The sequence below is a fragment of the Alosa pseudoharengus genome, unplaced genomic scaffold (genome assembly GCF_046254945.1).
Source record: "Alosa pseudoharengus isolate Yale_2024_CS ecotype anadromous, Long Island Sound unplaced genomic scaffold, YU_APseudo_1.1 YU_APseudo_1.1_scf_5, whole genome shotgun sequence".
Classification (NCBI taxonomy): Eukaryota; Metazoa; Chordata; class Actinopteri; order Clupeiformes; family Clupeidae; genus Alosa; species Alosa pseudoharengus.
In genome coordinates, this window is record NW_027468837.1 from 20745936 (window position 1) to 20772485 (window position 26550).

The 26550-nt window shown below is 41.6% G+C and overlaps 4 protein-coding genes across 7 annotated transcripts in view; 2 read left to right on the top strand and 2 right to left on the bottom strand.

Moving 5' to 3' along the window:
• Positions 1-607: 607 nt before the first annotated feature.
• Positions 608-4474, bottom strand: fbxo2 (F-box protein 2). Its single transcript, XM_076267791.1, has 6 exons — positions 4313-4474; positions 3622-3679; positions 3160-3286; positions 2500-2592; positions 2243-2381; positions 608-1111 (listed from the first exon to the last, which is right to left on the bottom strand). The coding sequence occupies exons 2-6, from the start codon at positions 3656-3658 to the stop codon at positions 977-979; spliced, it is 531 nt and encodes a 176-aa protein (XP_076123906.1). The 5' UTR covers positions 3659-3679; positions 4313-4474; the 3' UTR covers positions 608-976.
• Positions 4475-4905: 431 nt separating this feature from the next.
• phf13 (PHD finger protein 13) lies at positions 4906-12522 on the top strand. 4 transcript variants are annotated; one of them, XM_076269339.1, is made up of 5 exons: positions 4906-5022; positions 6255-6295; positions 7396-7497; positions 9260-9995; positions 10411-12522. In XM_076269339.1, exons 2-5 carry the CDS (start codon positions 6257-6259, stop codon positions 10635-10637), a joined length of 1104 nt encoding a protein of 367 aa, XP_076125454.1. In that variant the 5' UTR covers positions 4906-5022; positions 6255-6256; the 3' UTR covers positions 10638-12522. The 4 variants fall into 4 exon arrangements, with proteins under 4 accessions (XP_076125454.1, XP_076125453.1, XP_076125456.1 ...); XM_076269338.1 differs by lacking the exon at positions 4906-5022 and adding an exon at positions 5095-5387; XM_076269341.1 differs by lacking the exon at positions 4906-5022 and adding an exon at positions 7869-8008 and having other exon boundaries at positions 6278-6295.
• A 151-nt stretch (positions 12523-12673) lies between these two features.
• Positions 12674-23471, bottom strand: dnajc11b (DnaJ (Hsp40) homolog, subfamily C, member 11b). Its single transcript, XM_076269337.1, has 16 exons — positions 23391-23471; positions 22497-22626; positions 22101-22174; positions 21667-21768; positions 19873-20001; positions 19597-19719; positions 19289-19362; positions 18804-18993; positions 17274-17359; positions 16959-17075; positions 16666-16821; positions 16154-16223; positions 16000-16057; positions 15753-15895; positions 15334-15463; positions 12674-14851 (listed from the first exon to the last, which is right to left on the bottom strand). The coding sequence occupies exons 1-16, from the start codon at positions 23457-23459 to the stop codon at positions 14826-14828; spliced, it is 1677 nt and encodes a 558-aa protein (XP_076125452.1). The 5' UTR covers positions 23460-23471; the 3' UTR covers positions 12674-14825.
• Positions 23472-25374: 1903 nt separating this feature from the next.
• Positions 25375-26550, top strand: part of camta1b (calmodulin binding transcription activator 1b) — a 230175-nt gene continuing 228999 nt past the window's right edge. Inside the window, exon 1 of the mRNA XM_076269177.1 lies at positions 25375-25418. Coding sequence (XP_076125292.1) covers positions 25394-25418 — 25 coding nt within the window. The 5' untranslated portion in view covers positions 25375-25393. The remainder of the gene's footprint in view (positions 25419-26550) is intronic.

The following is a 26550-nucleotide window of genomic DNA, read 5'->3' on the forward strand; positions in this document are numbered from 1 at the left end:
TTTTTTTTAGATGAAGTAACGGGTACTCACGGTTATGGATAGAAATGTAGTGGAGTAAAGAGTACAATATTTGCCTCTCAAATGTACTTGAGTAAAGTCATGAGTACTCCCCAAAAATGATACTCGAGTAAAGCAAAGATTCCTCAGAATTGTACTCAAGTACTGTACTCAAGTAAATGTACTCCGTTACTGTCCGGCTCTGTACTTAAGCATACTGTACTTTTGTTTTTCTGTTATAATCATATTATTATGAGCATTATACTACATTGCTATTTTGCAAATCTGATTCCTTACAAGTAAATATATAACGAATGGGAACGTAAGTTGGATAATTATATTAGTAATTTGCCTGTAGGCTATGTCCTGCTGGTGACCTCAATGAAAATAAATAGGCTACCTGTTATGACCCTCTTAGCCATTAACGAGTAGCCTACACTGGCTACTGATTTCACAACGTTCTTAAGCAACGATAGTTTCGGGAAACAGTCTGCAAATCTTAAGACATTCTTGCGCTAAAGTTAAGACGTGTTAGAGGGACTTTAAGACCTACTTTGGCTTACGGGAAACCAGACCCTGATAATCAGAAAGACATTAGAGAGTAGAAATATGCGAGTCATCTTATTTTATTTTTGCATGTGAAATATATTCTAGGTGCATTTCAGTGTCACAGCATTTAAGGTATTAGTGCATAAGTAAAGCATCATAGCAGCAGTGTAACTAGGAAGAGGAGGTAGTCAGTAGAACCACAAAACTGGAATTCTTATTGGGTGTAGGGCCTACAGGTTTTGCATGAGGCTTCAAAAGGTTTTCAATAATAAATATAGTGTAAACTGCACACCTAAGAAACATATATGCCAGGTAGCCACTCTAAGCCCTACTATTCAGAACTATCCAGCTCACCCACAAATTGGTCCACACCTTTCTTGTCATGTTCATCCCTTGAATTCCTATTCCCTCTTCTAATTGAATGTAACCTTTATAGTTCAACTGTGACTGAACTGCCTGTCACTCTGACCCCAAACCATCCATCCCAGAAGCGGGTGTCCTGTCCACCATGCTCAAATGAGAGGAAGCGCAGCCCTTCGCCATACTCTGAGAAGGTGTGGGTTACCTGCAAAGTGACACACTTCAGTTAGGAGTTGCCTCTGCTCTGTCAACTAATGGGCTTGGTGTTCACCATGTTGCTATTGGTTATGGTTATGGTATTTGGTAGGCATTTTTGTCCAAACAGTGTATGAACACTACGATAGTTAAAAATAACAGTTTCAAATAAAGTTGAAAAGCCTACATTAGCAGAAGAGTACTAGTAATACCAATTTCAATAATATCAAATATCAACGAAATAATTAATAATCAATTACAAATTATTAATTAATAATATCAATATTCTATGAAAATTAGTTTTCATATTAACAACAAACATAAACATACAAACCTAGGGTTTCTAACCCTAACCCTGCTATTTTGTCAGATGTAATACATAAACACATCTCATCTAGTGGTGGAAATGGCTGGCCACTCAGTGGGCATTATTTGGGTTCACTGCATGATATTAATGTATTTGTAGTTCGGTTGCACGCTTTATCTTAATAGATAGGCTACCATTACTGTGTTAATGATATCCATCTATACAGGTTTAATAGGCCAATAAAATTGAGAGAATATTGACCCAGTGTTACAGTGTGGTATGCTAACAGTTCTGAGAAAGACTGCAAAGCTTTGCAGAGAGTGGTGCGCTCAGCTGAGTGCATCTCTAGGACTCCTCTCCCATCCCTGCATTATATATACATCAGCCGATGTAAGAACGAGCCACTAAAATTATTCAGGGCTCCACCCACCCCAGTGACTGTTCAGTTTGTTGAAGTCAGGCTCGCGCTTCTGCAATTTGATGGTCTAAACTGAGAGAATAAGAAAAAGCTATTTCCCTCAGGCCATTAGACTCCTCAACATGAACATTCCTACTCTAATGAATACCTTAGACCCTATCCCATTTTAATAACATTATTATTTATTACTACTACTACTACTACTATTATTATTATTATTACTCATGTCACTTTATTATTTTATTATTAACTTCTGCTTTTAATATTTTATCTGTATTACTTACATTCTTTCTACTTTACACAGTCATGAAGCTAACCAGGCTTACATTTGACTGCTTGTTATATACTGTTATAACTGTGTATGTGATGAATAAATCTCTCTGAATCTGAATCTCTCTGAATCTGAAAATACAAACCTGTTTCCAAGAGCAGTCATCAGAGTCTGGGTCAAGGGTTACTTGGTCAGGCTGAAATTTCACAAGTTCCTCCTGATTTTCATCCAGCAGACATACAGTTAATTGGTATGTGCAACCACAGTCTGTGCGTCCGCAATACCTACAGACAAAATCAACGGACAAAAACTAATAAAAATAAATTAAAAACATACAAGCATATTCAGGCAGTCAGTGTTGGGTGTTGTTACAAATAATTGGACCAGGAGTTTTAGTCTCACCAGTCTTCTACAGTGACAGCTGGCTGTGTGTCTAGATCCTCTGGAGAGTAGCCCTCTGCCACAAGGTCAACCACCTGCCTTTTTAGGCATGCCCTTTGTTGAGAGAGAGACAAAGAGAGAGAGAGAGAAAGAGAGAGAGAAAGTGTAAGAGAGACCCAAACTCAGCATCAACTCACTGCTTTGTTAACCTGCATAACTGCATCAAATGGCAAAGGGCTATGACCTTTAAATCTGATTACTGTACATTAGCTACAGCACATGCCTCTTTTCAGTGCATCTATTTTTCAGTTCTACATTTTGAACAAGTATGAACATCACCATGCATACATAATCTGCCAGTTGTCTGAGCATAAATTGACAGAAAACCTTACGTGACTACCCATCTTGTTCTAATTAATTACATGCCTATCATGATATGATTATCTGATTAATAGATCAGCCAATGCAAACAATATGATGTTTCGGTTAATTCAAATGGCACTTGATATTTTGCTAGTTTTAACAAGTCTTACAATTCTGAGTGCAATGGAATAATAGATTTAAGTGATTCCTGAGGCTTCTCAAAAACAAGTTAATAGTATGCTTTAGCCCACCAAATGAATATGCAGTAGTCAATTCTTACACCTATCTAACATCTAACTTTATAGCCCCTCGGCTTACTCAAAGGAGGTGGCAAAGTATGTCTTGATGCCATCATCGCCGAAGTCGTGTCCACAGTCCCCAGGCATCTCCTCCACTCTCCACTGACTGCCTCCATTCTCTATCAGCTCCCAGTATTCCATTTGCTCTGAATGGAACAGATGTAATATACACTGAATGATCTTTCTCTTTCAAACAAGAGACTAAATTTAGGTCTGTTTGGGGAACATTTGCAGCCATTTTTCAGTTTACATGACACCATTGCACAATGTCAATAGAATTGCTGACTGAAGCAAAAGTGCATGATCACATGTTGAATGTGTTTACTGAAATTGTTGATCAGGAACTGTTGATGTCTAGCTTTCAGATGAGCCTTTTTTATTACCTTTTTTACTGCAGGTTAATAACATGAATACAAGTTAATGCTGTTGTAACATAGTTATTACAGTCGTCCATTGAGTGTTAAACGAGGAGCCCCCCTACCTTCCCCACTGGGATTTTTCAGGAGATTTCTAGCCATTGCTGATGCGATCAATTTAACCTACAAATATAAAATGAAAAACACAATGAAATGAATGATACATAAAAGAACATTATCAGACACTGCGCACTAAGTGCTTATTTTCTGACATTGGCTTGTCTGCATCACCAAACAATGTTACACAAATGTTGTTTAATTACAAGCTAGCATGATAACCCAAATCAGAGCTAGCTTGTAACTCCATCTAGCTGTAACTGCAGACACAGCATGAGAAAAACATCCCACCCCCTAAAATCTTCCAGTTCAATCCAGTTTGATCCACAGCATCAACTAATTCCGGACCGTCTTTATCACTCTGTCTAAAGTCATGTTGTTCCAGTTAATGATGTCAATCATAGCCAAGCCCAAGCCAGAAAGTACCCATAATTTACTGTAAGGACACTGTCATAAACAAACGAGTCTGGAATAGTTGTGAATGATTTCTGTGATTGCCCTGCTTTGAATTGTAGGATGCATGGTCTTGTCATTAGGAATTTCCATAGGCCTACTATCTAAAGTTAATTGTGGAGGGCTCAAGCAGGGATGCTGACTCATCATACAAGTGTGTTGGAAATAGCCTACATAAAAAAATGCCACTGGACAGGAAAGCAATCTGTATCTCCAAGCAGAGAAAATGTAAGCGATGGTACTCACGATCAGTCAGATATACAGTAGATCCGTTCTGTTTCTCCTGGTAGTTCTGCAGCGTGCTCTTCCTGTGTCCCTGACACCCGAGAATGCACGAACGCCTGCTCTGCAAGCTGCGGTCTGCCAGCTGATCACATGGACAGCACAGGCTGCAGCACTCCCCTCCCACCCTTTGCTGCTGCTAAGAGCAGAATCTCTCACACAAATCCCACTCAGCATAAATGTCAGTCGTGGCGTGTTGAAAAACGGTCAGCACAAAACAGAGACCTGGCTCGCACATTTCCAATGCGGTCACATCTAAAAATAAATGCAATAGTTAATAGCACAAACTCATTCGCAAAGGAATTGTCATAACATCTTTCATCAGACTGTTCTGACCGTTGTGAGAGCTTCACTAAAAGTTAATGTAGTAACTATTAGGCCTCAGTAGGCTACGAACCTAATTAAAAGCCTTAGATGAACATAATCTATCAAAAGATCGGATACAGACCTCTTGTTTATAGTATGACACCTTTTGATTGGCGCATGTGCACACGGGTCTGTATCCAGCAGCCAGACTATTTCGATAACGTTAGTAACGTTGTCAGTTAGCAAGCTAACGGTAGTAGTGCTGTGTCAATAACATAGACGTCGGAATACCAGCTGCATCGCAATCAACCAACTTGACAACTCTCTTGTTTCCGTTAACTTTACCTGTATCTTCATCTTGAAACAAGGTGGATATCTAATCAGACTGTCGTCGCATTTATGATGTTTGTTTACTTGCTGTGGAGCTATCTAGAAGTTAATGTTAGCTGACGTTTGAGTCGCCTAGCTAGTTAGCTAGCTAGCTCATGTAATTAGCCCATTGGCTAAAAGTTGGAAGCTGACGCTAACGTTGGTTGAATTCATATTGCTCAGTGCAGTCGCCAAATAGTCAAGATATGGTGTAACATTTATATAACAGCTCAGTTCAAATGCAACTAGTATCTACTTGCTCTTGACCGAAAATGTGTCGAATAACCTTAATGTAAATGTAGCTAATGGTATATGACTATTTTAGGTAACGTAGCTTTTGACTTTAGCAAGCTAAGTTTGCTAGGTAAGCATATCAAATATTTTCACGTTAACGTTCATGTGGTGGGCACGACTCGACTGAAGTTAATATCTTAAGTCTTACGTTTTTTGTCAGTCAATGAAATTGTATCTGGAGAAATATTTGCATCAAAATGCAATATTTTGCGAAATTACTTTAACAATACTCCACGTCATTTACCACGACGGTAGCTTTTAGTTTTGATGAACTGTGCTAACTTTTTGTGCCTCGATAATTAGCTAGAATTCTAGACATATTTTGCTAAGAGGGTGGCTATTAGCTAACGGTACACTAAGGAAGTAACGTTAGACAAGCGAGCCTTTTAAATGGCTAGTGCTAACGTTACAAAATGTTATGGACAACATGTCAAGTAGCGAGTTCCCCCCGCCTAGATCACTTTACTCGTTTAAGGTTAACGTTACGTTTGATGATGAGATGTGTATGATGTGTACCTTTGCCAATATTTACAATAACTTCTATTTGTGTGCAGCTGGTGAAACTAGAACTAGTTCTAGTCGTGTGTTTGCTAACGTTACAAGGTTGACATTAGCTCACACTTCAGTACAGCCTACCGATAGGTATCGATAACGTTAAGCGAACCCACCGACACTTGTTGTATAAGGAAATGTTTATTCTGATTTACCGTTAGAAGTTAATTGGGAAAATATATGTAACATTATTGCATATTTAAAAAGTTGGCGATGGTTAGCATATTGAGCTAACAGTTAATGTGCGAGCAAACATGCTATGATTACACTATGAACATTCCTCTTGGAAGTTGCTGGTAACATAACGTTTCCTAAGGTCGCTCTGTGTCAGAATTAGCATTATTGTGTTGTATGTAAAGTTAAACGTTTTTGCTTTTTTTTTTAGATATGGATAGCGTCGCCCCTTCGTCCACCTTTGAATCTCAGGTAAGTGGCTAAAGCGAACTTAAAAACATTGTTAGAATGTTGTCAGTAACGTTAAAGTTAACGTTAATGTTTGCCCGCTAGATTCCATCTTAGCCACTAACGTTAGTTTTATTGTTCAACTTCCATGTTATGAGCGACAAACTGTAACGTATTCAAATCGTGTCTCAGAAGAAACGTTAGCAAAAATAAGACTGTCATTTTCAAGTCGGTTTGTTTATGTTACTCAGCATGCTATTTAAAACAACAGGTTAGCTCTCTGTGTTACACAGCGTTAGGTAACAGAGCAAGCAAACATGTTGGGTTTAAATCATTGCCTTGTGGATACTGGAGTTATTTTGGATAGTTTGCAGTCAAGGTCATTCATCTTAATACTTTAATAATAATTAGTCTAGTCGAATAGCTAGTCTATTTAGCCAACGTACCATAACGTTAGCGTGCTTACAATGCTAGTTCTATCAATCTAGTTTGCGACCTCAGATAAGTCAGCCTGCTTTTGCTAAGTATTGTTGAGTTTGAGATATGTAATGGACTCACTGTACAGTTTACATCGTCACATTTTAACAACACTGTTTAGTACGATATTTTTGTTCAGATGTAAATTTGGAATTTGTCAACTGATCGGTACCTAGGCTAGCAAACATATTTCATGTAACGTAATGTGATTGCGCCATTTTGTTTTCACTGCTTACACTCTTTATCAGTTGTACTATGTATCATCTTTGTAATTTTGTGGGTTTACTTGTGTTAATGTGACAGTTTATAAAACATGTTTTCTGTCCCAGACTAAAATGTGCTCTCTAGGCACACCTTACTCGTCTGCTAAGGCTGTGTGTTATAAATACGCGTTTTGCAAATAGAATATTTTATTGAAAGAATAATTAACGTAACGTTAGGTAAAAATGCCACTATGAATCAAACTAATCAGTATCTCCATTCTAGTTGAGTGACCGGCCGCTTTGTGCACTACCGTCTAACTGACTGATGCTAATATGAAACTAATTGAAAATTGTATTGATGTCAAATTCAGACTGTTAATTTCTTGGGTAACAAAGAAGGCTTCTTGCATGTCAATCCACATTGGTTGATTATTTTTGTTTTAGGGCTTCAGTCCAACTTGCAGAAGGCAGCGTACAGTGGAAGACTTCAATAAGTTTTGTACTTTTGTGCTAGCCTATGCTGGGTATATTCCTTACCCACAAGAGGTGAGTTATTTTTTCATAATTTTGGTTAAGTATGTGTCCTGCTATAAATAAATACATACATACCTAAACAAAAACATAAAAGAAAGGTGCTTTCTCCACCCCCCACACACAGGGCATACTATAAGAGTTTTATGTTGATGCTTTTGATGAGCATCACTGGGTGCCATGCGAATTAGTAGGCATATTCACTTTGAAGTGCATTTTGAGGTTTGGGTCACCTCTGTACCACTGAAGTTGTCATACGCGAGGCAGCAGCAGCGGCCTGTCACCTCTTTGCAAGGGGCTTCCTGAACATTTGTCTCCTCTTCGGGTGTGTCCCGTCCCATCCCCATTACTGCTGCCGTGCTGTTGACACTTTGTTTGATCCACAGAGATGGTGGTGGCGCCTCAGGCAGTCGCTGCCAGTCTTCCCCCCGGCTGCCCCGCCACTGCTCATCCTCCTCCTCCTCCTCCTCATCTTCCTCCTCTGCGACCCGGAGGGCCCCCCCTAAACCAAACCCTCAGTCCTCGGGTAAGAGGGCTCAAGTCTAGCTTCCTCCATGCTCCATCCTAGACCCTGTCCTCAGTCACCATACTCCATAGCTGTTAGCCCACTACCAGCCACCACATCTCTTTACGTTAGTAGACCACACGATGGACAGAGTTTTGATTTAAAAAAAAAAAAAAATGTTGAGTATCTTTGGCATGGAGCTCAGGGAAGACAGCCCTCACGGTAGCCCCTTCTTTCCCTTTTGGCCATAGTATGTTCAGGTTAGGATTGTGTCCTGGTGCTCATCCATAAATGTTTCACGTATTGTCTGCCTTCCTCCTCTGTAAGTCCCCGTATGTCTCTGCAGACAGCTCCTGGTAAGGGTTACGGGGAGGTTGACTTACTATTCAAGTTTATACTACTAATATAGAAACACAGTTATAAAATTATGCAAGCAGTCATGATGTTATAGTATGATCAATGCAAGTTTTTTAAATGAAAGAAATGAAAAATATGGATGTAAATTTACAGTTAAGGTCAAAGAATTTACCGGACTACTCATTTAGGAAATGTACCACAAAGTAATGCAGCTTTATTTATGTTTGCAAGTAGGCAACAGGCTTAATCATGGGGCTGTCACAAAACTATGAAGTGCACAATCCTCCATTATACATGGAAACCTTTTTTTTTTTTTATTACCAAATAACATGATGACAATTTTGATCGCTTTCTGAAACAATTGTATCTGAAGCATTAATGTTTCTTAATGATATATTTGCCCTTAGCAGATATATTTGTTCCACTATTAGAAGTAGGCTAATATTTTGTGTTTTGTGACTACCTGCTCACTCTGTCAGTTTGTTTTACATGATTTTAATAAAAGTAGCCATGCACTTTGTGTTACTCTTACGGTTGTTATTTGTGTGTATAGTATAACTACGAGACCGCATTTCTGAGTTGGTCTAGTTGTACCTTAGTTTGCTTTCTTTGATAACTTCTTTTAATGTAGGCTCCTTAAATGGATGGGTGTTCTGAAGTTATAAAAGGATTCAGCATTTGGATAGGTAAAGCAGTGTGTAAGCAGTATTTAAACTTCGTAGTGGGCCTTAAAAAACCACTGTAACACAAAATGTTTGTTAGTCAACCTAGGAAATAGTTCCAGAGTTGCACAGGACCTTGGAGCCTTTGATATTCATCGGTGTGTTGCGTGCGGTTTGACACAGGTGATGCGCAGTTGCCTAATGTGCAAGCTACCAACAGCTCATGTCTGATGCTTCTGCTTTGATTCTTCAGGAGGCCTCCCTCAGGAGCAGCTCCAGTCCGCCCAACAGCACAGGCAGCACAGCCGACAGCGACTGCTGGGACTCCCAGCGCCTCAGCGGCCCCTTCTCCTCCCCGGGCCTTCCCCAACCCTGCCTCTCTGGCGGCCGGAAGAGCTTCGGAGGCTTCAAGCGTGGACCAGAGGCCAGCCTCCTGGACACCTCCCAGCTCCGCAAGCGCCCCAAGTCGGCCGGCCTGTTCCTGGAGGAAAGTCGGAGGAAGACGGAGAAGTTGCTGAAGAAGAAAAAGAAGAAGCTGAGGAAGAGTCTGGGAGAAGACACCGTGGAGCCAAACAGCGTGGGCCAGGGGTGCAGCTCTCTATCGGAGTTCACGTGGAACAGTGCCCGGGCCATCAAAGAGGAGCCAGAGGATTTTCTCAGTATCCCCATACCTAGTGTCTCACATGCACACAATCGATCACTATCTGACCACCACCTACAAAGCGACCACCTGGGCTGCAGCTCGTCTCCGCACCAGGAAGGCCTCCTGGTCTGCAAGCAGGAGCCAGACTCTGCTCAAGGCTCTCCGTCCTGGGATGGAAAAGAGAGTCCAGAAGCAGACTCGAGGCCCAGGCTCTCGGATGGGGAGGCAGTGATGGTGAAAGTGGAAGGCGTCCCGGGCACCAGGACTGTGTTCCGTCAGGGGAAGCAGGTAGTCTTCAGGGACGAGGATGGCTCGGGGGATGACGAGGACATCATGGTGGACTCAGGTATGCTTCATATGTACAGTATAGGGCCTTAAAATGGAGGGAGCAGGACTTGTTGATGCTCTATTTATGCAAGTTTGGGGATGGGTGGGGTACTGCATAGTAATATATTTTCCAAGTTCATTATTGCACTAGATATTTTGATTATATTATGGATGATTATGGATTATATTTATAATGACACGGTGGCATCACAAGGATGATCAAAGGAAATTATTCTACAATGCACTCACTCACTGTATTAACAAATTGATTTTAAAGTTAGATAGATTTCAGTCTGAACACCAGAATAAGTCGTTTTTGAAAATTACAGTAGAATTGCCTGAGGTATTGTAGAAGTGTTTAGCCACCCTTTGTTCCGTTTGATTATAGAGGTTGAGATATCTGAACAATTGATAGATCCTTTTCTCTTCTGCAGATGACGACTCATGGGATCTGGTGACGTGCTTCTGCATGAAGCCGTTTGCTGGGCGAGCCATGATCGAGTGCAACCAGTGCAACACCTGGATCCACTTGTCCTGTGCCAAAATCCGCAAGACCAACGTGCCCGAGACGTACGTCTGCCAGCGCTGTAAAGACTCCCAGTTTGACATCCGGCGCTCCAACCGCTCGCGGGTGGGCCCCAGGAAGCACCTGTTAGACTGAGGCCACTCCTGCCCATTGAGACAGACTCTAGTTCCACTGTTTCCTCTGTCCCTCAGCCCAGTATACGAACAACCCCCTCCCCTGTTCACACACTTAGCCCTACTTCACTGTCTGTGTGGAGTCCCAGCAGTACAGAGCAGGGGAGAATGCCACTTCTGAGGACTCCCTTTGTTGTATTTTCACAGTTCCTTACATGATAAAAACTTAGAGGTGGACTGTTTGAACAGGAAAAAATGGTACCGTCCTGAGAAGCAGGGCTTAAAAGGACATGGATCAGGCAAGGTGGGATACAGAGACTTGCACTTTTTTTAAATGTTCAATAGGGTTTTGCCAACCTTAATTAAAATTTAAAGATGCTATTATGAAACAAAAAGCTTGTATAGGTTTCCTGAAACAAAGGTTTTATTTTTTTGTTGTTAAGCTGCACTTGGTGCTTATCCAGTGTTGCTTAAGTTCCGATTGAAAGCGATTTAGTTTTTTGGTTTGACATTCATTTTTAAAAAGAAAATGTTATACATTGTTTTTTGTTTTGTTTTTTAAATATAGCTATATGTTCAACAGCTTCAGGTGGTTTTGTTTTAGGTTTTCAAGAAACGGTTTTGTTTATGTGTGCTTGTGTGAAGTATTTCATATGGGCAAAATGGTCATTTGATTCTTACAAAGGTGATGAGAACTTCAACATTAGGTATGGGATTCTGTGTCCGCTTGTCTTAAACACACACCTTTTTAGTTCTACTCAGCCTTCTGTTAAGTACACAAATGTTTAGTGTTGACTAACTAAGTATCTTCATGCTATTCTGTAATGTGATGTTGCCAGGTTCATTGGTGCTCAAAGTTTCTAGTAGATAGAAAATCTTCCTTTTTACGACTGTTGAAATGGTGTCTACAGACCAAATTGGATTGATCTCAGTGGCTCAGACTGGCTGATGTAAACGTGTAATTTAATTTGAAACTGCTCTTACTGCCCATGTTGTCATGCACACTGTTTATATTATTCTAATGCCAAAGCAAGTTATCAACAGGAACCCACTGACAAGCTTGTTCAATTATGTGAGGTGATGTTTTACAACTTGTCCGACATTATCGATCAGAATTTCAGTCACAGTTGTTAAGTATCTCCTTATCATTGAAAAGGTATGTGTAGTTTTTAGAGACTTTTGAGATCCGTTGTTTCCTTCTTTTCCATTTGTTGCACTACTAGGACAGTGCTTATGTTTTCATTTGAGGAATACTGGTATTACTTCTGGTCATATTTAAAGAAAGATGTCAGAAGATGGCATTCTTAACTTTTTGAAAGTGTTTTACTTAAGCTAAATATTGTCTTAAATCGTTGTTTTATTTTCATTTCCAGTGAGGTTAAGACTTGGAAACGGTCATTTATGACAAGATTTTGTATTTGCCTTGCATGCTCAAACACCACAGTGATTTATCAGAATTCAAGCTTAAATCTGCATCAGGTGTGAGTATGTTTTTGGAAGTGACAAGCTGTAATGGTCCTTCATTCATGTTATTTTAAATGGAAAACTTTAATATACATCTCCTTTTTGATGCTATTCCAGAACCTCATCAGTATGCTTTTTATTTCCCATGCGATGGACATGGTTTAACGAGTTGAGACATGGGGCTTTAGGCTCATAGATGTTTTTTTTTCCCCTTTGTGTTTGGTATGGTGTTCCTGTCCCTGTTGTTCTGCAGGTTTTGGAAAGAGGTTGCTCTTACCAGGGGGCTCCCTCAGTCGAGAGGGAGATGTGGGAGGGTTGGGAACGTGTCCCTGATGAAAGCTGTTTCTGTGAAACTCTACTGTTAAAAGAAAAGCTCTTTGATTTTAAATGCTGAGATAAAAAAAAAGATGTGGGGATTCAAAGGCCCTCTTATGAATACACAACTTGTTTGTGTTTGTGTGTGCTGTTTGAATGAAAACAATAGATTGTGTGTTGGCTTAGTTTTAATCAGTCACATCTATTCCTCTCTAGGCTATAGTTTTAGAATAAAGTAAAATATGACACAGAGCAGTTTGAGATGTTTTAATGTTTTAAAATGACTGAACGCTACTATGTAACAGTGATGTCAGGAGTAGTCCAGTTTACATCTCAAGTGGGCAATGGGGTCAGAGGATGCCCTCCACTTTCTGATGCACAGTGTGTATTAGTGTTCCAGGATGAGGGGTTGACGTAGGAGAAAACAGGTTTTGACGCTAACACAACACAGTAAGGATGCATGCGTTAAGAGATACATTAGTTTGGTACACATGGGATCACTCGTGCCCCACCACCACCACCTGGTTCTACTCTTTAAGGCTGCAACTGCATCTGGTCACTTGCCATCAAGTTCCAATAGTGTTCTGTAGACCGAATATCAAGGACTGGCCCAAGTATCAGTAGAAGAAAGCAACCCGAGTGATTAGTGACTGGCAGCAGTGCAGTATGACTAATGAGGGTTATTGCATTTCAACGACACATCCAGACTGACCCCAGGACATCGTTCACATTCTTGGAGCACAGCAAAATAACATTTCATTCATTCCCATGAATTGCTTTAGTCAAGTCCATTCATCTCAACTGAATGAAAGCAAACTGGCTGACTGGAAATGGATTATCTATCTCTATATGTTCCCTCTTAGTATCGTATAGTAGGCCTGTGTGACCTATTTTCACAGTTCAAACAACAGAAAACACAAGTGTGGCTCATTCTCATGAAGACAACAGAAGACAAACAGACTTTGTAAAATAACACCAAAGGCCTCCTGAACTGACGAACTGCAGGAGAAAACAAGGTATGGCACTTACAAGACACAAAGACAAATTTTACCACAAAACAAAGGAGGAATTGTGTGTTAGCAACAATAATGGAAAGTTGCTAAATTTCACTTGGAGGAAGTGAACTACAGTACATATCTGAGGAAACTACATGCTAAAGTCAAGTTCAGCGTACCACATGCCCCAGCTCTTTCAACAGCCATACTAAATGAAGGCCTCAACAAGATGGTACTTTGACATTAAAGTAAATCAAAATGACTGCATGTACTGTAATGTATCGTGACATTTTCTCACTGTTCTCTTAACCTTGCCACCATTAGTGCTCTTCTCCGTGTGAATGGTCATTCATTAGGTCGGTGAACGAGCAACAAACCGCAACTCAGAACTTTAACCAGCTTTTTACACATCTCCATGCCATACGCTCTCTTACTGAATTTAGATAATGTTCACCTAGAATGTAAGATATAAAGCTTATGTAGGCTAACCCTGGCTCTCTCTCTCTCTCTCACACACACACACACAAGACTTAGCAGCAGACAAGGCAATGGTTGGAGTATCAACAGAATCATATCACCTACTAAGGAGACTTCATTGCCTGTTAGTGTGGCCTCTACTCTTCATGAATAACGACAAATAAGCGTGTATATTTCTTCTGACATGAGGTTACATTTGACAATAAATATCTACTACTAGGTACAAAAATGAGGGTGGATGAATGTCCCTTAACTGAACCATTTAGCACCAGGCCCTGTACATTTTTCTAAATTAAATCGTGGTAGATCAACATGCTAGCCCACAAGATCAATGATATTGATCATTTAAGTGTTACTCAGACCATTACGGAACTTTGATTGGGAGGCACTGTCATGTTCAACACATGACTGTAATATCTCTACTCGGAACTGCGTAGTGTGTGTGTGTGTGCATCACCACATCTGACAACTATTAATGTATATCATAGCCTCCCTCATCAGCTTACAGGCTACGACTGTGTCTGGGATACGAGACCATCTCAGACCCATCTTATGTCCGCTTTGCATTGGTGTAGGTTTCCCCTTTAAATTACGATTCGATTACGTAGATCATAACCACATGTTCTGACGAGGCATCATCATGGAGGACCGGAATACCCCATCCAGCTAAATTACTCGCTTTGGGCGTTTCATAGGGAGGGGCAAAGAAAGTGCAAATTGACGCATCATTTTAGTGGCTTCCTGGCCTCTGTGGGTGTATGTTTCCTTTTTTCCTGACTGATGGAGGTATAACAGAACAGATGAGGCGGCACATACAGTAGCTGAAGAACGAACGAGATGAGGTGAGGAAGGAGGGGGAGGGTGAGGCTTGGGCCCAGCTTGGGCCCCTGTGGCCTGGGCCCGTCCACCACCACCCCCCATGTGTGGGGTCGGTCAACCCAGCTGTCTGCGGAAGACCCCTATGTTTCTGCCTCGATCCTGTGTGCTGTGAGGAAAAACAGACAGAGAAAGAAGTGAGGACAGGACGGACAGACCGGCCACCTGATTGGAAAACACCTCACTGCACATACACATTCTTTTCTAAATCTGTTTTTTTATGTTCCATGTGTTTGGTGCAAAACTTCAACAAATTACTTGGTCACCAAGATGAAAAACAAAAAAAAACTTACAACATACGACAGGGCCTGTTTACATTTGGGTGTTTGTCCGGGACACATCAGAACACATTAGCTTTTACTCTACTCAAATTAAGCCTCAGACTGCCTCGGCAAGTGGTTTTGAGTGATCAGATTGCAATACGTCTTGGTGATTGTTTACACTTGTATTTAGAACTAAACTAACCCCTTGTGATCGGATGACTCACAGGCAAATTCTTTTTAACAATGTAAACGGGGTCAAAAATATTCATCACATGCAGAAATCCTATGTCCATGCAGAAATCCTCAAGTATTTGTGTAGACTACTCACATTGTTTGGGTATCCTGAGGGATTCCATGTCTCCAGACAGAACCTGGTGTATGGCACCCCGGAACTGGTACAGCAACTTCAAGCTCTTCTCTTCCCCCACGCATGGGTCGTAGAACCCTGGCAGGCCAGCCTGTAGGAGTCACATGGATCAAGCAAAGATGCAACAAGATGGAAAAAGTGGCAATGGAAGTACATAGTAGCAAAGGAAGCAGTTTGAGTGATATTTTGTTGAATCTTTCGAGTGTAAGACCAGAGTTGATTTTTTTTTATCTCTACATAATGGAAAACATCTAAATAGCATTTCGTATCTCCTTAGTCTCAAATGGAATTGGATTGAACTGAATTGTTTGCTTGTGGATTGTAATCGAATCAAATGCAGTGTCTGTGCCAATATCCAGCCATATTCATGATGTCTTTACCTTAGAGGCTTCTGTGAGGATGAGTTTGGAGTCTTTCACTAAACACTGGAGAGGGACTGTCACATCAATCACCTTTGCCCTCTCATTCTTTCGGCTGTTGTCCGTCACAAACTTGCCATACCAAGCGTTGAGGATGATGAGACCTGAATGGAATGGAATCATGAGCCAAAAAAAAAAAAAAAAAAAAAAACACACCATCCCCGGTGTTGCCCAAAAGTCAAACAAAACCATCTGTACAGCAACTCACCCATCTTGGACTCCTCGGCCTCAATGATTCTCTTCACTGACTCCTGCATTAGCAAAACCTGTGGATATGTATAAGGAGCGGGGAGCAGGTTAGTAAGAGTCAACGTCTTCTAGAGCATCACAAACCGCAAGGGCTGTATGTCTCGGGCACTTACAGCAGACTCGGCCTCCTGCTTCTTCCTGGCAATGTCTGACGCAGAGTTTTCCCTCTGTTTCTCCAGTTCCCTATAGGACACACACACACACACACACACACACACACACACACACACACGGACACAAACATACGCACATGCACACACACATACAGAATGCTGAGATCACCGTGCTCCCACAACAAAATCATTTTAGTGTATTGATCCACACATGCCTGACCAACGTGAAGTGAGTGGAGAGAACTGGCTCAGCATTATTGAACGGCAAGGCCTTCTGATCAGCAGGATAACCAGCAAACTATATTTAGTCAGCACCTTCACATTTCTAGAGCATAGATATACAATATCTGTAACATCTACAATACCCCATAACTAAGACCAAAACATTAGTTCTTGTAGGACATTTTGAGGAGTGCATGCAGTTAGTTCAGAACCTTTTCCCTCATTCACCCTCTGAGTCCCCCAGGTTACTTAAGAGTTCCAGTTGGTACTGGAGGCTAGATCGTACGTACTGTTCCTTCTGTGCATGCAAATACGGTGTGATGACCAGCTTCTGCACAGCCAGGTAGATGACCAGTGGCCCCACAGTGGCATAGAAGACAGCACTGGGCAGTAGCTGATCTGTCAGGTGGATGGGGAAGAGGTAGGTCTGACTGGCCCTGTTCAGCCTGGAGAACAAAGCAGCAATGGTGACCAAGCCATTGAAGGTAAGTCAAATACATTAATTTACACACTGACTCTGTTGAACTGTAAGCATTAAATAACCCATGAGCAAGAGAGGTTGGAGATGTGTAGTGGCAGGCACCTGAGTTTGAGTGAGACGCCCTGGGGAACTCCAATGCTGACCGTAGCTGCGAGCACACTGTGCTGACTGATCTTCCGTTCTGCCCCGTACTCCACTACTGTTCCAAAGAAACCCGTCCTGCCGGACAAAGCAACAGTTGAGAACCCTATTATTGTTGGGTGCAACTAGCTCCCCCACACTAGAATCCCAATCGAGTGCAGAATATCCTGCAGTAACAAGCACGTGTAAATCCATGATCTATACAAAAGGCAGTAATGTCAAGAGATTACTTTTTCTATTCAGCCTAAACCAGTATGATTGGTTATGCAAACTTACTTAAGAGACCCTTTGATCTTGGTTTGGTCCTCATCTTGAAACTTATATTGGTAGCTCATCATCAGGTAAGAGTGTGGCACTCCAAGCTGTGAGAGTGAGTATTGGGTAAGTGGCACATATGTAGTGATTAAAGACAAGCATGTTCTCACTTAGGGCTTGCAGATATAACCTCCGGAGTATATGTGGAGGTTTGTCAAACGGAGGTCCTACCCTTCGGATGATTCAGATATGATGCTAACCTGCGGACCTTATACTGACCTTATACGGACCTATGTGTGAACGACATACACGCACATTACAGAATCTCCGTGTGGTTGTCGAGTGAGGGGTGGGGGCTTGTAGAGTTCACAAGAGGCGAGATATGACGCAGAATATATGCGGCCGCTGTCACAGATGCTGTTTGTTTACAAAGTGTATGCATTATGTAGGCTAAAGAGGAAAAATCTATTGTGCGTAGGCTAATGCTTGAAGTAGTCACGTAAGTGCGCACTTGAAATTGACCTACAGTATTTGTATGTGTGCTTTGAATAAACACATTTATCTGTTTTCAACGTTATGTAGCAGAATTACTTGGCTATGGAACCCCAAATCTGGTTTGCGTTGGAGAGAGCATGCACAAACTTTATGGTACCAGCCAATTTAGTAGGCTAACTCAAGGCCATCATATACAACGTTTTTAAGCAACAAACAAAATACTAACATAACAGTGAAGTGGTTCATTTTTTCATGGTTTATTTTCCCAAAAGCATCCTCTCCCCATGTATCTATTGCATTTACGTAAGGAGCTTGGGTTGTTTTTGAAGTTGGGTTTTTTTCGTTTTCATTTTCTCTAGGCATATTTATGCTCAACAAATATCAGCGAGCTCAGCAGTGAGGTCATGAGAAGGCTATCAATTAACAGAAAACCGACCGTGTTGGCTAACAATTTATTAAATACTCCTGTTATTTCCGTCAACGACGTCGCTGTAGGCTACTGCCTTTTCAGCGCCTTCTGCTTATGATGATTTGGTCTTTTGAATTCCTTTGGCCTTGCGATGCAGTTGTAGGCTACATCAACGTGTCTCTTGCCGTTCCCTTCATGTGTTCTATCACAATGCTGTCTGCCCTCATGGACAGTAGCTCCGTGATGTCTGTATCTTTCCAGGTCGGAGATTTTCTGGACAGCACTATGCCACTCCATCATAACACTGGCATTTAAGTCAGATTTAACCGCATGGACGCACGAAAGAAACGTCACCAACACGCCCTCTCACTAGGTGTGAATTTTAACCGCATGTTCTACACTTCGTTCAGACACAGCACATTTACATAATGTCCGGAGGAAATACTAGGGGGGGAGCAGTAGAACGACCGGCTAAGTCTGGACTTCCATATGACCGTTTATGTCGTTCAGATATACGGCCCCACCGTTTAACATCCTCCGAACCTCTGGTCTTACACGTATGTCTGAAAGGGCTTACTATCTCCTGCATCAGAACCCACTTGACCATTACACTGCAGGCAATACCAGTCCACCCAAGCCGCACCCACCTGCAGAGCCAAGGTGAAGTGGCTGGTCTTGGTGTCCCTGACGATGCTGGTGGTCATGGCGGACTGGCTGCCCCAACGCCACTGCAGGTAACCCATGGTGTTCTGGTCCAGGTGTCGAGCCCACATGGTGCTAGCACTGGGGCGGACCCCACGGGAGGAGAACTGTAGCCCACACTGAGCGGTTACAAAACTGTGGAGAAAGAGAAGAGAGAGAGAGCAAGAGAGAGGGAAGGGGAGAGAGAGAGAGGTAGAGAGAGAGAGAGAGAGTTAGGCAGGAATAAAAGGGAGAGGATTTGTGGAAAGTAATTGGAGAAGGAGAGAGAAAGTGAGAGATGGAGTTATTGTGAGGAGACAGGAGAAGGACAGAGATGGTGAGTCTGAGTGCAATCAGTCATGTGCAAGTCAGCCCACATTAATCACAGCTTCCCTCAGTCCACTCAGTGCACCACCGAGTCCTGCTAAGGGCAAAAAGGAAACATACTTACCAGCGTTGGGTAACGTTGCGGAAGACTTTCATTCCAAACATGGGTCCGCGTGTATCACCTGCACCAAATTCAATCTGTGTGGGCACACAACCATAGACACTGTGTTGTCACATTTGCCCTCAGCTGTATGACTTGTTTTAAGCCTCATTCTTGCTCAACGTTAAGAACGGGTGTGGATACAGACGAAGCATCCGTCCGTTCTCTCCACCTCTTTTTGTCCGTTCACTTCAAGCTCAAAAATACAGACTAAACGGATCTACGGATGAAAAGGGAGCATAAACAAGGCTTCACTCATAGCCATACTGTACCTCTCCCCAGCCTCTGGCAGAAGTGACGCGTCGTAAGGATAAGTTGATGTTGCCGCCTCCATTTCCATTATGTGTGGAGAGAGACCCTGCCAAGACCGCTGTGTCCTTAGCTGTTAATGGTGCCTGAAAGTGACATGCATATACGGTCACTTATTCAATCATTTCATGCTGTGTTACATGCAGAAGTATGTTCTTTTCATAGCTACAGATGGGATTTCTTCTTTTTTTTGTGATCAACTGTTTATTGAGTTATATCAAATGGGATTTCTTAATCACCTCAATAGACTGTGATATGTGCATCCGGTTGATTTCGATGTGGGGGAACCCTCCACCTGGCATGTCCTCGAAATCCTCCTCATAACGGTCAAACAGGTCGGTGGCATCCACTCCTACACTTATGGTTCCCTGCAAACACACACAAACATTTTTATACAACCTCCATGATCTACCTGCAGTGAAGGCAATTTCTATCCCTCTATCGCTCTGTATCTGCACATTTTTAAGTTTTAACTATTAAGACCTTTTAAAAAAAATACCATTATTAAGAGCGGAGTGAACCTATTGTTGACCCACAGCACTTTTTCCTTTGGAAAAAACAAGTGCTGATAGCCTGCAGAGCAGACACACTTTGCCCGAGCAGGCATATTCACCAATAATTGAATAAATCAATGTAAAATAAAACAATAAACTGAACAACAAAATCAGTCATCAAGATCAAATGGAATGCCTGCCCTCCTTTTAGGCCTTAAATATAAAATACTATAAAAATATAAAACACAAGACATTTTAGAGATCAGGGGCCGTATTCACAAAGAATTTTAAGGCTAAAAGTAGCTCCTAAGTGGCGAATTTAGGAGCAACTCTTAAAAATAATGGGCATGTCACTCCTAACTTTAGGACTCCTAATTTTTTTCACTAAAAGTAATTCATGAAGCATTTTAGACCTAAAAGTAGCACCTAAGTCTGGGACAGCTTAAAAGAAGTCGAGAGGACTCCTAACTCCCTAAGACCTATTCACAAACAGCTTTTTGTGGCATTTCGTGTCGCGATGTTTTGAAATCCTATGCGGCTACAGGAGCTTCCAATCGCGAGGGAACAATTTTGCATTGTAGGCTTAACTAAGGATGCAATAACGCCACCAACAACCAAAACTACTCATTCTCAACATGTAAATATGTCTCATTGTGAAAAAGGGAGATCCAAGGTCTAACAGGAGCCAAGGAGCAGGACCGGAGCACTCAATGCTTAATGTGTTTTTATTAGTGCAAACTGACTAACGTTTCGACGCCCATGCGTCTTCTTCAGAGTCAAAAAGAGTCTTTTTCGAAACGTTTGCACTAATAAAAACACATTAAGCATTGAGTGCTCCGGTCCTGCTTCTTTGGCTCCTGTTAGACCTTGGATCTCCCTTTTTGACTTCTGCATCCTGTTCCGTGAGCACCAACCAGGCTGAAGCGCAAGTGACCCCCTTCTACATGTCTCATTTTGAATCAAATTAAAATGTTCTCCTCTTTGCAAACGTATAGGCATATGGTGACAGATTAATTTAATAACGTTGCAAAGACACTGCATCAATCCGTATGTTTCATTATGCTACTAGGCTATTTGTTTCGCCTTACTCTTTATTCATTTAGGCTAGGCCTTTTTATTCAGTTATTCATCATCTTCAGTCCTTTGCACTACTTGTGTAGCACACACATTCTCAGACCTGTCACCTGTCACTCATCATCGTAAGGGAGGTGTTTGGAAACATTCCCGTGTTACAATCATCAGCCAATCAAGATGGCCACTTCATTCAAGCTCGTGCATGAGTAATGACGTCATCCATAGCAACGAAGACTCACTCTTAGTTTAGGAGTTGTCATTTTTCTGAAAGGCTTTGTGAATAACTTTTAAGAGAAAACTCCTAGCTAAAATCTTTTAGTGCGATTAAGGAGTACTCCTAGTGGTAAGATAAAAGGCTTTGTGAATACGGCCCCTGGTCATCCTGGTTCTTTTCTCTGGTTCCAGAAGATAGTTAGGATACAACAGTGGCTATATTTCCTGTGGGAGATGAGCACAAAGGTGCACCTTTGGGTTGGTCCTCTGTTGTAGCCTCCTCTCGTCTCTCTCTCTCTGCAGACGCTCATACTCCTCCCGGATCTCTGCTGGCGTTCTCTTCCTCTCAACCACCTGCCGTATACACACCACATTTACAGTCATATCCTCAAACCAAACCATATGCATTTTAAGCAGTATGTTGTGTGTGTGTGTGTGTGTGTGTGTGTGTGTCATAGGGAGCTGGAGAAACAGAGGGAAAGCAGGGCTACTGTAAAGATGTAACTTGTTCAGTGATGTGAGAATGATTTTCTAATCAGTAACATTAGACTTACCCTAGAATTATTCTCTTTAAAATACATGTTATTAAATATAACCTGTGGGGTGTACTCGTGATTTATTTTACAAAAAAATTTTTTGTACGTGATTTATTTTATTTTCACCCAAGGTGGACGCCTGCACCTTACCTCCCATCCTTCAACTTCAAGCCCCTTTTTCCCAAATATGTCATATATGGCTCTGGATTGAGGATCACTGAGAACTGCAAATACGGCAAGGCAAAGAGATTGTTAAACTAATGACATGCAATAATAATAATAATAATAATAATAATAATAATAAAAAAACATGCGTCACTGCTTTCATGCAAAACTTCAACGTTAATGATAAATGTATTAGGTTACCATTTAATCAATAATTCAGTTTGGATGTTAATGGCTACCATTTAAACTACTCAAAGAGACATGGAACCTCCTAGTGAGAAGACCACAATTAAACAGATGACAGAATGTTGCTCGCATGTGATGTTGTATTAGTGGATGCGATACGTGTCAAGGGCACTCACGAATTTTTTTTTTTTTTACCTTCATAGGCTTGGTGCACTAGATTAAACAGTTGTTCCGCCTGTCGCTTGAGCTCAGGGTCTCTGTGCTTGTCGGGGTGGTAGAGCATGCACAGCCTTCGATATGAAGCCTTCAACTCTTCTTGTGTCGCCTGTAGAAATACCCATGGACACAACTTTACTGGCCTACTGTACGGGCGATTGCATCAAGCTATTATCTGTATTGTATTATCTGTAGTAGCTAATTTCTAAAATCCAATTGTAGTCTAGATGTTGGGACGCAGCAGGTAATGGAAGACTGCAAAACGAAGTTGGAAAAATAGCATACAGGCTAGATAACATCATAAGTAACATCAAGTATCAGTGCAACGTTGTTACAAGCCAACTGCGACCAATTTAACACAATCACACACCAAAAAACGCATAGTTTGTTATATGGTATATTTGTTTGCGTTGCCGTTATCTAAGTCTAAAAGGTATCGCTAACGTAACGTTACGTTACATAGGCTATCGCTCGCTAGTCAGAGTGTCGAAGTAGTCTATGGTCTAAGTAGTTACGACCTAAGGTTAACGTTAGATTACGTATAGCGTTAGCGATAACCTAGCACAACACATCAAGAAATAAGTTAGTTGTAGCGAACCACACTGAACAATATTCAGATTTGTTTTTAGCAGTATCAATTCGGCTAGCCAGGATGATGGCTTGTTCGCTCGCTGGTGGTCCATGTTATTCAACTAACGTTAACGTTAGCCAGCGAGCGAGTGCTGTGCGTTTGCTGCACAGCAAATGTCATCTGTTAGCTTACCTGCTTACAGTGTTATTTTGCTTGCATTAAATATGTTTATGAGCTGGTCAACTGGGCCAAAGATATTGACAGAAACAAAATTAACATTTTTATAACAAAACTTTGCTCACCTCTCGCCTGACATTGAGTAAAGAATAATAATCATCGTTGTCCAATTCATTTTCCAAGGCCGCCGCCATGTTTGCGTTTAGCCAGACCCCGCCCACTCTCTCGCTTGTTTCTGAGATATGCGGTGACGGATTAATTTTAATTTCACTACTGCCATCTCGTGTACGGGAAGTCTCAGACCCTTTATGAAAGACCATCTGGTAGACGCTGGTCAAGAATGAATCTTTACTTCAAGTTGTTGGTTATCCAACAAATATATCACATTGTTTGTATTGATGCATCGGCATGCTGGGGGCCAATCGTAGGCTATTTTCAATTACGTGTAAAGCTCTCTAAACATGTCGCCAACAAAAATTGACATCAGTTTTTATTAAATCATAACTCACAGCATAGCAGTTTCTAATTGAAAAAAAAAAAAAACATTCGATATTATAATCGATCAGTGAAGAACCAATCAGGGGACATTTGCGGACATTTTGATTAGCCTTCGTTTTGGTCCTTCACACAATTAGGCCCTATCATTAACGTTAGACCTAGAGAAACGTTTATTAGACAATGGGAAGACTAATTTGCACAGTTACTGTAATGTAGACTATAAACCTATACCATGCATTGCCGTAAGCGATGTAGGTTACAAGGCAAACTAACTTAGGTTGTATGCTTCCACCAGGTGAAACCTATAGGATATAACCTATAGGGATAGCTTAATCGGCCCCTAACGAGTTTGCCTTGGGCATGTTAAAGAACTCATAACTGTAATAGACTACATGCACAAATCGGCCATTCAGTTGCTTTCCTGACAATACGCTATCTACTGTGACAACACGCTATAGCCTACTGGTGGTTGTGGTTGTGGTGTGTGTGTGTGTGTGTGTGTGTGTGTGTGTGTGTGTGTGTGTGTGTGTGTGTGTGTGAGAGAGAGAGAGAGAGAGAGAGAGAGAGAGAGAGAGGTTGGGTTAGGTAGGGTGCGTGAGAGGCTGTCTGAAGCTACAGGATCGCGTGTCTGTTTTGGAGCGAGAAAAGCTTGGGCTACTGTTTTGTAAAACATCGCCATGTGGTCTATTAATCATAGTTGAGTGTGAAATTGTAGAATTCTGAACATAATCTAGTCTTTAAATTGTACACTGAATAGGATAATAGTGTAACAGAGATTTGCTCGACAAACGTTGTACCAGCGCTCATCAGGAGGAGCTGTCTTTTCAGCACCATATCTTTTCAGCACTGGGTAGAGAACAGCGCTCATACGCTCATGAAGCAGCTCTCCGATCCGTGACTTTCCCACTCAGGGGCTCCAGAACATCTATAGTCTATGGAGGTTCTACAACGTTTTAATTGACGTCTCACTTGGAAGGAACATAGACTGTTTAGTGTTTGCCTGTATAGGATGTGTCCTTACTTCACTTTCCTCACTAGGCCTACCGATCTTGTTCCCTCACTCAATGGAGAGCGTATACGTTCAGCGTTAGGATTGAAGCTAAGCTCGAAGATGAGAGTGTTGTTCTGCAAAGTTTGTTAATCATAAACTTTTCACAATACAAAAGCGTGCAGTGGCATTTGAAGTAGCCTAGGCTATGAGTGTGGATGTAAACAAAGGCAGATGATGTGCAACAGCGTTCAAGCCAATCCAAAACGACAAAAGGCTATTTTGGATATGTCACTGCACATATTTTGGGCTAAAGTACTGGGTGGCGCTATCCGTTTATCAAGGTGCTTCTGAATATACTGTAGTCCACCAATGACAGGCGATGTCAAGGTGTCCCCAAATACAAACCTACCAATTGTAGCGCAGGCAGGCACGGACGCAAACAGAGATAGATTTCTAGAATTCACTGAGAAGCACCGTACCGTTGTCAGTTCTTTCCACTTTTTTGGCCAATAGCAGCCGTTAGTTGGTTGGGCTCGTCTTCTGCCTCTCCCCTCCCTCCTTGAGCTGTCCTCGCCGTGAACGCGCTTGGTACCCCCCGGTCGCGAGGAGGAGGAGGAGGATGTGGCGCGCGGAGGGGAAATGGCTGCCGAAAACAAGCCGGAAGGTAAGAGAGAAATAACGGGATTATTTTATCCATCTTATTAGCTTTCTATCTGTTAGATTTGTGGTTTGAACGAGTTGGCATTGGTATGCAAGTGATGTGGATTTGGTGACATCTCAGCTCGCCTTGTTTAAATCCTGAAATCGCAAACGCTAATATGATGAGATTACGTCCAGGCAGCCACTCAAGGCAGCTAGCTATAGCCATCTCTGAGATAGCTATTAAAAACTGACACTCAACATAACAGAGATTGAGTTGGCTAATATAGGCAGTCTGTATTAAATGGTTATTTCAACGGTTTGTTGTGGCGCTGACAAATGATTCGTTTTTTTGCTTCTCGTCGTTGTATAAATGGAGAGGTTTTTGGTGAGAGAACGAAAATGTTTTCTTAAGTAGCCTGAGCCGTCCTCTGGAAACAGCACACGAATACGAACGCATGAAATGACCCGCTTATGATCCAGAGTGGGATTCCTTCACACCAATGTTACCCGCGTAAGATGACTACTGTAGGAAGCAGAGGGAATGCCATATTAAAGTGAAACGGCGGTCAACAGTAGGCTATGTGTATTTTAAAACATCGTGTCGCTCGACGGTTTTGTGTTGGGGCAATAAATGTAGATTTATAGTGATGTTCTAAAGCGTGATTGATTTTTTTCTTTCCCAACCCGCGGTGAAACACCAGCCCGTCATGAAGCATCTTTTTGGAATTTGCTGGTAGTGTGGAGTATGCTGTCATGGTTTCTTGCCTAGGCACAATTATCCTGGATGACTTGTAATAACCCAAATTGATCATACAGTTTTGATGTTTTTTGTTTGTCTAGCAACAAAATCATCACGTTGGATGAAACGAATCACAAATGATGAGTGGTCCTGACATGATTAAAAGTTTAGTTTAATCGTACATTTTCTAAGCTCCAATTTTATATATAGTGTTTTATGACTTGGGGCTGTCAGATGTATAGAGTTGTTTTAAGGTTTGTGTCATGCTGGTTCATGAACGATACAGTTTCCCCTCTAACATGCATGTCATCCAGTTGGAGCCTTGATCAGGATCTTTGCTATTAATTCTGTGGAGTGTGAGCCGATGAAAGTCCACTGTTAATCGTATGTGCCTCAGTTTCCAAATTTCAATTAT